Genomic DNA, 12247 nt, shown 5'->3' on the forward strand with positions numbered 1-12247 from the left:
ACTGTCTATCCGTACCTGTCTTTTTCTTCCTCACACATCTATGGTGGTGGTGGTGCAGATGGCGGGGCGAGAGCGAGAGAGGGGGCAGCGACACACAGCCAATTCGATCCCTCTGTCGGTCTAATCTGCGTCCAGAAACAAGTACTTGTGCCGAAGGACTTTTCATTCTTTTCTCATCTGAGAAGGAAGGCAGGCAGGCTGATCCCGTCTTAATCAAACAGATCTCATCACCCCGAACTTGCTTGATAGAGCTTTAGATCCGGCCCTGGTCTTGAAAAGAAAAAGAAAAAAAACAGACTAACAAAGAGGAAAGGTCAGAACTTAGAATCCTTATATGTCTGTCGCTCTCATCATCAACATTAATTGCTTTTGTTTTATTTATTTATTTATGTTTGTTTTCTATTTCTTTCGCGGTCTGCAGATTAGGGTTTTTTATGTTACATTTTCGGGGGCATGTTTTTATTTTACAAAATCAAGATTTGCTTTACAGCGAACACATAAAGATTCGACTTTTATTTTGGGATGTGCGTTCAAAACTCCAATTTGTTTGTATATGCTATCTGATGCTGCGTGGATCATCGCAGCCACCAGAATATGAAAATAGGAGGAAAAAAAATTTCTTTTTGTCATTTATGATCTGCGTAATATTTTTAAGTGCGTTTTTCAGTTGAATAGGGATTTATGGATTTTGTGTCTTGGTTGGTCTCTGAAAACGTCTTTCTTTAAATATGTTTGAATGTGATTATCTTGGGTTTTCTTCTAGTGCTCATTGATACAATCTAGCTAGCTTGGTTTGTTGGTAGCTTTAATTTTTGATAAAACTGGCAGAGACCTGAGATGGATTTGGCTTTTTCAATACTGCGACTGGATGAATTTTTTGAACTTTTGTTAATGTGGAAAACAAGACCCAAGTGTAGCTGTAAATACTCTTGTGATTTTGGACTCTGCTCTTCCCATAAAACCCAGTACAGAAGTTCGGCACAGAAAAAAGGAAAAATCAATCATTTTCATTATTTTCCACTGCTTGTCTAATACATTATTGGAAAATTATTCACATGCCTCACATAATTTTCTGGAAAGAAAAAAGCCCCCTGGGTTCTTGAGGCTCAACAAGAGACCTGTAGGTAAAGGTTTACTATGTAAAACCTGTTATGAGATTAAACATTTGAACCTAGGATCATGGCATTTATTTCTGAGAAATGGAGTTCTTGATTTAGTAGGTTTGTTAGGACTAAGAAAAGTGGCACCATATGTTGGTTCTATATCAAGTGTTTTTGTTCATGATTCATATTAGCCCCTGTTTTTCTTTTTCTTTCTCTTGTTATTTGAAATGATGCTGACTCAGTTTTCGCGTCACTAAGGTGGATATGTCCCAGCACCAAGGGGATGAGATGGATTATGCGGCAGATGATTATGAAATGGCAGAAGTAGATGATGATATGTACTTCCGTGGTAGAGTAATGGGTGATTCAGAGTCGGATGATGATGATGAATATGACCACTTGGTTTGTTCTTTTCCTACCTTAAATAGCGCATTGATTATAATTTGGTTTTCTTCTTCCCAAAATATTGTTCATGTTTGTTTGGCTATTTTCATTTTTTCTTTTTGCTTGTCTCTACCAACAAAACATAAAAAGGAAAATGTTGAGTTCCTTTGTAAGATTTTTTCCTTTTCCTTTTTTTTTTTGGTGCAGGACAATAAGATACCAGATACATCTGCAGCGGATGCTAGGAAAGGAAAGGATATCCAAGGAATTCCCTGGGAGAGACTTAGCATCTCCCGTGAGAAGTACAGACTAACTAGACTAGAGCAGTACAAAAACTATGAGAACATACCACATTCTGGAGAAGGTTCGGAGAAGGTAATATTTTCCCTAGGTTCTAGTGGTATAACACTGTACTTATAATAGTACATACTTTCTCACACTTGTCCTTTTTCTTATTTACTTGTTAGGAGTGCAAGGTCACAAAGAAAGGTGGAGCTTATTATGAATTCTGGCGAAACACAAGATCTGTGAAATCGACCATCCTTCATTTCCAAGTATGCTGATACCATTTTATTTAATCATTTTAAATTGGATTATGTTCTTGTACTTGTATGATGCACTTGATTGCAAAACTTTGCTTTCTCGATGTGCAGAATATAATAATAATGATGACAACCACAAAAACAAGGCCTCTGCAAAATCAACATAGCCTTATCTAAAGCTTGCTTTCCTGATGTGCGGAATATAATATTAATGATAACAAGAACAAAAACAACGCCTCGGAAAAATCAAAGTAGCCTTATCTAAAGCAAAAGAGGTGTATCCAACAAGGATCTCATACTTTCACCTTTGTCATGTTGTCTCAATATGAGTATCTTGCATGAAGTTGAAGAATCCAGAAACATGGGGATGAAGTAAGAGAGATGACAGAGTGTCTTCTAATATTGCTTATAGGCATTCTCCATGTGTTGCTATTCTGGTCTGAGGAATTGACATTTGAAACAATAATATTTTTTTTTGATAGACAACAAGAGCATGTATTAAGAAGTGCCAAAAAAGAGGGGTCGCAAAACAATAATTTTAACAACTCCTGCTTGAGCTTTAGACGTTGGAAAACTTCCCAAAACTGGAACTCTTGAATTAGTTGTTTTAGTGCAAGCCTTAGACTTTAAGAATGAGCACATTATAGATTAGAGTAATTAGTTATCACCTAAGCTTTGAGCAGTTTGTTGAGGGATCAGGGGTAGCTTATATGAGTTCTTTTTAAATAACCATACTCTTCAGGGGTGATCTGTTAGTGAAACATTTTTTTTTTATAATTCTTCTCCTTATGGGCCATTAAGAGCAAAATGTGGCCAATATAAGTTCGTTCTTGTTCCCCAAGGACATATTACCTAAAATTGTGATGCTGCCCAGCTGGTCTCAGGCTCTTAGCTTGTAAGAAGCTTAGTTCAATTCATCAGAAATAAATTCATTGTTTGGTTTTATGCCTATTCTTCTTTTCCTGCAATATTAGGGAATGATTTGGATATATCAAAATGTGTAAATAACCATTCTGACTTCTGAGTATTATTGTTTGGTATTGGTGTATTGCAGTTGAGGAACTTGGTTTGGTCTACATCAAAGCATGATGTCTACCTTATGTCTCATTTTTCTATCATTCATTGGTCTTCGTTAAGTTGCAAGAAGACTGAAGTTCTTAATGTTTCTGGGCATGTGGCACCTTGTGAGGTGCATTTTTCTCATGATAACTAGTTGTTTAACACTCCTGAATTTGTGAAGTTGACAATTCCTTTATTTAGATTATACATATTAATCTTCTTTTTTTTCATTTAAATTTCTTTTATCTGGTAGAAACACCCTGGAAGTCTTTTGGAAGGATTTACTCAGACACAAGTGAGTACTCTGGCAGTCCGAGATAGGTTGTTGATTGCTGGAGGATTTCAGGGAGAACTTATTTGTAAGGTAAATCTGTTTATTAGTTGCTGCAGTATTATCATTGCTGGTATCATAATCTGAAAATCCAAGACATGAACTATGAACAAAAATTGCACTTGAATGGCAGGAGCTTTCTGATAGTGACATGGTTATTACACCTTTGGCATAAAACTGAACTTTAATGTTTGCATGTGTAACAACGCTAATTTTCTCCCTAAGTACCATAACTGCCAATATGATTTCATTTTGATCCTTTTTTGTTATTTAATTTTTATACACTTTTGCTCATATTTCGGTATATCAAGAATAAAAGAGTTTAAAGCATGATCAATATAGCATGTAGTGAATCTTATGTTTTGAATTGAAGTTTTTATTGCCTTCCATTATTTTTATCTCCTCTATGTTCTTCCTTTTTATTTTTAATTTTTTTTGGTGAGAAGTGATATTGATTTTTAAGCTTAATTCTGACAAAATTTGTTTTTATACATTTAATCTAAGTAAACAAGATGCCTGTTAGAAGCCTTTATTTTTGAGGAAACATAGTTTTGGAGTTCTGAAAGGCTAGCTTGTGATTGTAGTGTTTCATCTATTCTAAAATTCAATTTATTTATTTAGTTGTGTTTTTTCTGAATCAATGGCATATATCATCGCTCATAAGTCGAAAATCTTTTTCCTGTTGGAGTGCAGTATTTAGATCGACCTGGAGTTTGCTTTTGTTCTCGAACAACTTATGACGACAATGCTATCACAAATGCAGTAGAGATTTATGATAGTCCCAGGTTGTTTATTATCTTTTGTTGTAGTGGTGGTAAAGTAATTCATATCTAAATACAGGAGCTGACTTGAGCTAAAATTTTGTCCAGTGGGGCCACTCATTTCATGGCTTCAAATAATGACTGTGGAGTTAGGGACTTCGACATGGAGAGATTTCATCTTTCTAAGCATTTTTCCTTTCCTTGGCCAGTGAATGTAAGCATCTCTTACTAGTTTTGTTGTCATATGAGTTGATTAGAATTGAAGCCTTAGGATAGATGGTAAGCTCATGCAATAAATCCATGGTTCTTGTAGTTCAAAAGTAGTGCATGAGGGTGCACCTGCATATGCACTATTGGGAATAATGGATGATGGCAACAGGGTATTCTCATAATTTATCTAAAATTGTTATCGTTCCTAAAAAATAGGCATGTTTTAGGTTTCAACATTGTAAATCATACTGATATTTTATTAATTTGAGGTGCTTTCCAAAAGAGTATGATTCCAGAAAGCAAATATATGAATTTTCTGCATTAGAAATGTATGACTGTAGTGACTTTCAGTCTTTGAATTTCTCCCTATACACAAACAACAGTCCATAAGAAATTATCGGATAGAGTTAGGAGTGATGATGTGCTAAGCCAGGTTGTACAATTCTAGACAGCTGGCCCATAATGAAGGCCCACTTTTTTGGTTCTGACTCAGGATTTGCGCTTATATGGCTGGTTGGTAATCTTTAGTTGATGGTTTGTTTTTTTTTTCTTTCATTTTTTATTTGATAAATGATTAATCTAAACATCACATATCAAATATATATTTTAGCTGAGCCTAGGCAAGTGTTATAAGTGTATTCTGGGTTCTGCTTTCCAAATACAGTTGCTTCACCTAGATAGGATCAATCTGATTGGCCTGATTTGAGGTTTGATAAATCAAGGGAGTGCCGGAGTATCATGCTATTTTAGGAAATGACCCCCACCTAACTAGAGGATTGTTGAGGTACATGGCCAGCCAGTTTGGCATGTCCTAATCACTGAACAAATAAGTGTACTAATATGTTCTTTATGTCCCTTCTGTTTACAGCATACCTCTTTGAGTCCAGATGGTAAGCTTCTTGTCATTGTTGGTGACAACCCAGATGGAATACTGGTGGACTCTCAGACTGGAAAGGTACCTGTTTCCTAACATAAAACTTCTCCCAGTAGGGGGAAAAATAAGAAACGGTTTCACTCATTTGAAGTTTTTTATCATGTAGACCATCAGGCCTTTGTGTGGACACTTGGATTTCTCATTTGCATCTGCATGGCATCCTGATGGCAATATATTTGCCACTGGGAACCAGGACAAGACTTGCCGCATTTGGGATGCTAGGAACTTGTCTAAGTCTGTTGCTGTGCTCAAGGGCAACTTAGGAGCAATTAGATCAATCCGTTTCACATCTGATGGGCGATTCATGGCTATGGCAGAACCAGCTGATTTTGTGCATGTCTATGATGCGAAGAATGGTTATGAAAAGGAGCAGGAGATCGATTTTTTTGGTGAGATCTCTGGTGTATCTTTCAGCCCTGACACAGAATCCCTTTTTATTGGAGTATGGGATCGCACCTATGGTAGCCTCCTTCAGTACAATCGCTGCAGGAATTATTTGTACCTTGACTCCCTGTTGTGAAATCATACCTGTATTCCTTACTGAGTTCAATAACTGCGAGCTATATTCATTTTCCTAGGAACATGAGTATGGTTGATTGGAGGGGCAGTGTGCATGGACGCAGGTGATGATGTCTCAAGTTACAAGGAAGAGCATGGGACAGGTGGGTTGTGGGGTGCGCACAGAGAGGGCGGGTTACTGCACTTGTTTCTTTGTTTTGTTACTTAGCTCTCAAATAATACTATCAATCTTTGGAAAAGAGGATAGTGAGGTTCAACAGTTGAAAATGGATATAAAAAGAGAGAATGTACAGAGGCCTGGAGTGCATTTGGGAACGCAACCTTGGAAAGAAGCGCCCATCACAGCAGGATGGGACTGGACTTCTACGCTAAATAATGTGTATCTGTAAAATTTCGTTGTTTTAGTAAACTATTTTTTTAGCAACTTCTGGGAATTAATTAGTTTGTCATCTTTCCTTTTCCTCCATTCCATTTCCACCCAAAAAAAAAAAAAAAAAAAGGCCCAAGCCTTGGAACTGAAGAGTCCAAGTGGAAACTCCACATCCTTTTTTTTATGTCAAATCCATTTTCTAGTACTGCATGTGGGATGAAATTTACCCTTTGGGTTCCGTCTCATTTGTGCAATCTTCCTCCAGCTGCTCTGCAATCTGGTTGAGAATGCTTTCTTCTTCTGCTTCAAGTTGTTTCATGCTCTCTTCAAAGGCTGCCACCAATTCTGGACTGAAGGGGACGCTTGCACTGCATTCATTTTCAGTCCCGGCAATTTGTAAAGCATAGCTACCAAATTTAGGAGTGACATAAGCTCCAGGTGAGTAAATTTGTCCTTCCATGGGAAGCCATTCTCTAAGACTAGCAATGGCTGGGAATTCAACGGTTGATGGGATTCTGAGTGATCTTAGCCGTTTCGCAATAGCCTTTCTCTTTGGTTCCTTCTCAAATGTATTGTGTCCTCCCTCGACATCCCCAGCAGTGCTGCAGCTACTAGAAGTACTCAAGATGACTTCTTTAGTTTCTAGTGCTGAAGTCAACAGTACGCCAGTCTCCTCAGTCCTGGGGCTCTCCTTTGCTGAATGTTTGTTGCTTTGGCACCATTGATCCAATGCCTGGAAATCATAATCAGTATGGTCAGCATGGTGAGATTCCTTAGATGAGGTTTCAGAATGGTGAAGAAGAATCCTAGTTACTGCATCATCATCATCATCAAATCCTGTTTGCTGCAACCTGGACGACCAAATTCTTTCCACCATTGCATCATATTCCTCCACTGAATGAAAACTTCTACAGCGTACAATACCATTATTGCTCCAATTGAATCCCACTTCTTTAACCCCATTAGAGATCCCTAGAGCAAGAGACAACACCTCATGCTCTGGGAACGACCAATGACAGCTTTTAGACCGTTTAGTCATATTGAAATCAGCACATTCCACTACTTCAGGTGGTGGCAACAGCAGCAGCTGAGCCTCTTGCTGCATATATTTTCCCTCTCCCTGTTCTTCAAATCTTGTCATCAACTCCCATGGCTTAGCAGTCTCAGTTTCTACAGGCTCAGCATCTGGGTTATGGCTTGTGTTCAACTCTTGAACGAAACTCCCAGTTTGGGATTTGTTTTCCATGGTGTCAAAGGTGTAAACAAGTGGAAATAACTCATCACTGACATTACTTGAGATGAATAGTTCGCCATTGGCTCTCCCCTGCAAGCTCTGCTTCAAGTCTTCCTTAAGACTCATTGATCTGCCCATGACTTTTGAGCAAATGCATCCCATTTTAGTTCAGTAGTTGTTGAACCCTGCCTTGTCCTGCTTGCATCTCAAAGACGATAAAAAGCAACAGTTGCAACAAAAGATTTCAATAAGATAATTCTTCATACTAGATTAGAAATGTGGAAAAATAGGACCTATGAAATAAATCTTGGAATTTTAAGCTATAAGCTATCTACCCCACCAGGGAAAAAGTTGTATATAAGGTACATATCAACTCAGGTGTTCCAACCAAACGAACCAAAGTCAAAAGAATTCCATCCAGAGTTTTGTGTTTCAAGATGTGAAGATTTATGATAATGGCGGAAGTTGCAGATGAGCTTCCAACTCAAAAGAGAGCACTGACGCTCCTCTTAAAAACAGAACAACAATATAAATAAGGGTGTGCATTGCTCAATGCTGCCTGCAACATTCTCCACTCCGGATTTCATGTAGTGCACCTCTACTGAAATAAAATAGAAGTACGAACTAGAATAATAGTATTCCTAAATTTTGACTCCATTTTTTAAGGCCAGTCTGGATTTAGCTATACGCTTGAAAGGTCTAGGTTGAGAGGTCGACATGGGACCTATTCGGCATTATAACATTTTCCCTGTGACAATGACTGAACAACTAGCAAAATATTTGGGAGAGGATGACAAATTTGGCAAACCATTATGGGAAAGTTTCAGGGACTTCGCGGACAGAATCCATACATAAAAGGCAGAGAAGCAGTACATGAAAAATTGAAGAGCTTCACTGTATCTTGTAACTAATCTGTTCATTATTGACTTTCTTTTGCAGATTCATTTACCATAATCTATAGGCTCCTCAGATGATATGGTTGCATGACCCTACCATCCTCTTGATGTGTAAACTCAACTGATCATCTCTTTTCTGGTTTGATCTTCTAGTAGAACATTTAGTGACTAGAGTTCCATTGAAAGCAGGCACAAATCGAGTGGATATGAAAGATGATTTACTGTAGGAAATGAGTTCATCCAATCTACAAAATCTAGACAATCAAACCAACTAATGAAATACAAATCAGCAGGTCTTAAGGGGACTTACACAATTGAGTATACGCCGTTCTCGGCGAGTCAGTTTACTGATAAATGAAACGAGCTGCAGGGTTTAAGGTCGGCAAGGCGATCAATAGACATGAGAAATGAGAAGAGTGATGGTTGGGAGAACTCAAAAGAGAGATGAGAGATATTATAGGTGGGTGGACAACTCAGAAGGCACTTGCAGGCTGCAGCTCCATCGCCATGACATGAGAGGAAAGAGCGATGTGGTTCCAATCCTGGAGTGACTCAAAGGGCAATGGGGTAGTAAGTCATTGGAAATGGTGAGATACAACCGAATTATTTATCAATATTCAATACCGACCAGCCCCAAAGTGAATTCAAACTTTGAGAACAAGACTAGTATTAATTGGGCACTCTCATGTCTCAATAATGAAATTTACTCATTATACAGTTTGCTCTCTACCTCACAGTAGAAACGTAAATCCAAGTGTCAATGTTTACAAGTATGCTTTAATTGCAATTGAGTTTGCTTTAAGTACAATTCAAATTCAACCCAGAAAACAACAAAGTCCAAATTTCAACAGAAAAGGACTTGGGTTTGGAGTGGGTTGGTTGTTGAGGTATAAGAACTAAAATTTCCATAAGGGGAGAAAAGAAAAAAATGACTCAATTCTTTCACCCTTGTGGATTTATTACCAATAGAGTAGAAATCAAATGGCAGTGTATCAAATTAGCTTAGAAAAACAGTCGATTGTGTTGCAAAAATGGGTGAGAGTATCCCCATTATATGCCGTCTCTCTGTTTCCTACTTAGGAAGTAGAGGGTCCTGCAGACTTGTTCTCCTTGAGACCTGCCCTTTGGCAATGTAGCTGGCATGCCAGACAGGCGAATTAACCAACATCATGATGCCCTTTCAAATTTATTACAGTAGAATGAAAATTCTGTATACCTACTGATGTTTATGAATTAGGGACCACCGCATCTTTCATTCACAGAATTAACTAGGAGGCAACACATCATAGATGGAAGCAGAATTGAGACAATGAACAGAGATGTGAAACAAAGAAGAGATACACGCTGGGGCAGATTTTATTTCACATATATTGATCAACATACAATCTATCCCTTCATATGTACAATCCAAGCAGAATGAGATTCTATTTAATTAAGCAGGGCAGGCTCTAATCACAATACTGGTATATACACTTCTTTCTTATGGGATTCTGAATTATAAGGATATGTACCACATAGACAAGGGTATCTATGGTTGAACTCCTGTTTTTATGTGTGTACCCATTCATATATATAAATATAGATTTCAATCAATTGCAGCCACCAGTGGCAAACCCAATTCTTGCAGTGGAGATGTCATGAGCAACCTTAAATGTCTGCTGTTGATGGTTCCCAATTATGGCCACTCCATTGTTTCCAGCGAACGCCAAGCAGGTAAGACCCTCATCAACTTGTAGGAGGACGTTGACAGGCCTGAGATTGAGGTCAGCACCTCCCTGGAATATCAGTCGGACCTCCGGGACTGACTGCATGTCCTTGAGATTACCCTTGAAACAAGTATCCAGTATGGAAAATCCCGGTGCCCGTGCGTACTTACTGGACATGATCTTCACAAACGCCTGCTGGAAAGGGGTGTATACGGACATAGGAAGACGGGTGATTACTGTTCCAGAGTCTATGATGGTGGGGACTCTGTACTGGGCTGCAGCTACTCCCAGGGCCCTGCCTCCCACTGTGATAGCCGTTAACCTTAAGAAGTATAAGCTGGGGTTCCCAGGATCTGTCGTCATTGGGGTGAACTTGTAGGCTGATCCCGCCAGCGAAGCCTTTCCTATGGACAAGAAGCCTCCGCCTCCTCTGGTGGGAAGACAGTAAGAGAAGGCATATCCGAATTTGGAGGACACCTGGCCAAGCATGGACAGCTTGTTACGGCCCAGCCCAAGAATACCAGCTGCTCGCCCGAACAATCCTTCGCTGTCTTGCCCACACCCATACACGAAACCAGGCAGGGTCTGAGATGGGGCCAAGGTCAGTAGGTCTTGACTCAAGTAGCCCATGGAGTAAGACGAATCGCCATAGCTGGCCGTGTAAACGCACACATTAGAGGAAGTTTCACACAAGGGGTTGTTGAGAGTGGCATCCACGAGGGAGGAGCACTGAGAGGAGGTGCATGACAAAGATTTATAGGTCTTAGATGCTGAAGGATCGAACAGAGGGTCCGCCTGGACATGACAGTATACAACACAAGGCTTGCACTGGAGCCAGGACAAGGAGCTTCCGGTATCCACAATCATGGAGTAGTACCTAGCAGGGCTGCCAAGCCCTACCTTCACATAATAATTGCCAGACCCAATCGAAGCGCCTGGATTCAGAGGGACGCTTACGGATTTCGGGAACCGGATGTCCTTCTTTGTCAGAACGGATTTCGGGAACCGGGTGTCCTTCCTTGTCAGCCTGGAGTTCAGTGTCTTTACACGTGCGTCATCCCAAGCCAGTACGTCCGAGAACGATACTGGAGGTTGGGGTGCTAGAGACGAGCCAGGTCCATGCACATGATGTATAGTCATCTGTACGACGCCTCCTGACTGGTTCACCCGGGGGCCTAGTGCTACTGCCTCATTTTCTGCAAAAACAAAAAGACAAGCGCATCCAGCTGACGATTTTTGCTGATTAAACATAAGAAGAGAAAATTTTGAATAGAACAAACAGTAAGAAATTAACCTTTTTCCACAAACGAAGAAGCAGTTGCAAGAAGATAAAACCACCCCAGAAACCAAACCAAACCCATCCCTCCTCCTACTTATGAAAGCTCTGAATTTCCAAAAATCCCATTAAAGAAAAGGCCTCCCAGCTCCCCCATCTTATATAATGAGAAGTGAATCAGACTAAGAAGAAGAAAAGGCTGACGATTATTGAGGCAATTGGGTTTGGACCAATAAGGATGGTTGATTCCCTCTGAGATGTGGGCATTTAGGCCACTTGTTGAGGGTTTCTTCCGGTGATAAAATAACATGATGGTAACAGAGCAGCCTTTAAGTTTAACCGAGTGACCATTTCCGCTAGTTTCCAATGTTGTCACCATTCACCAAGTCATTACACATGTCCTATGGCCGTGGCTCACCTCATCAAAATGACTTGACATTTGAACCAGAATTTTCTGTGTTTCTCATCATCTGCTCTCTCCATCATGCCTTAATCCTTATACCTTCAATTGTGTCGGCAGATGGATTTTAGATCCTATTTTATAAAATAATATAATTATTTTTTTTTCTTTTAATTGATTATTCATCTAACACGAGTGACTAATAGAGAACCACCAATAATTCATTGAATGAATGGAGGGTGTGGCAACCAAATCCTTTATTTGGACGTCATGGCTGAAGGACACTGGTAACCGTCCGAGACCAGTGGACCAATTAATTCCCATTGATCAAATATCCCATCTAACTTGTCAAAAAGAAAAAGGACCCCATTGTGTTGAATGATGTTCAAGACTTCACAATTTGGATACTGACACTGACAGATGCCCAATTTGAATTATGGTTCAGAGGTTGGTTACAAAACGGATTGCCTTTATACTCCACTTTCAACCTCCTCCTCCATTATCTGTGGCTGCTGCAAAGCC

At 39.6% G+C, this 12247-nt stretch overlaps 3 protein-coding genes across 3 annotated transcripts; 1 reads left to right on the plus strand and 2 right to left on the minus strand.

Moving 5' to 3' along the window:
• LOC100853597 (uncharacterized WD repeat-containing protein C2A9.03) lies at positions 1 to 6267 on the plus strand. The gene is made up of 10 exons (XM_059740324.1): positions 1 to 313; positions 1362 to 1505; positions 1695 to 1862; positions 1955 to 2041; positions 3084 to 3218; positions 3342 to 3452; positions 4113 to 4204; positions 4289 to 4394; positions 5259 to 5345; positions 5431 to 6267. The coding sequence occupies exons 2-10, from the start codon at positions 1368 to 1370 to the stop codon at positions 5842 to 5844; spliced, it is 1338 nt and encodes a 445-aa protein (XP_059596307.1). The 5' UTR covers positions 1 to 313; positions 1362 to 1367; the 3' UTR covers positions 5845 to 6267.
• On the minus strand, positions 5927 to 8904 carry LOC132254502 (uncharacterized). The gene is made up of 2 exons (XM_059740325.1): positions 8654 to 8904; positions 5927 to 7642 (listed from the first exon to the last, which is right to left on the minus strand). The coding sequence occupies exon 2, from the start codon at positions 7607 to 7609 to the stop codon at positions 6437 to 6439; it is 1173 nt and encodes a 390-aa protein (XP_059596308.1). The 5' UTR covers positions 7610 to 7642; positions 8654 to 8904; the 3' UTR covers positions 5927 to 6436.
• A 761-nt stretch (positions 8905 to 9665) lies between these two features.
• On the minus strand, positions 9666 to 11830 carry LOC100263804 (aspartyl protease family protein At5g10770). The gene is made up of 2 exons (XM_002277344.5): positions 11344 to 11830; positions 9666 to 11245 (listed from the first exon to the last, which is right to left on the minus strand). Exons 1-2 carry the CDS (start codon positions 11408 to 11410, stop codon positions 9933 to 9935), a joined length of 1380 nt encoding a protein of 459 aa, XP_002277380.4. The 5' UTR covers positions 11411 to 11830; the 3' UTR covers positions 9666 to 9932.
• Positions 11831 to 12247: the final 417 nt, after the last annotated feature.

The sequence above is a fragment of the Vitis vinifera genome, chromosome 10 (genome assembly GCF_030704535.1).
Source record: "Vitis vinifera cultivar Pinot Noir 40024 chromosome 10, ASM3070453v1".
Classification (NCBI taxonomy): Eukaryota; Viridiplantae; Streptophyta; class Magnoliopsida; order Vitales; family Vitaceae; genus Vitis; species Vitis vinifera.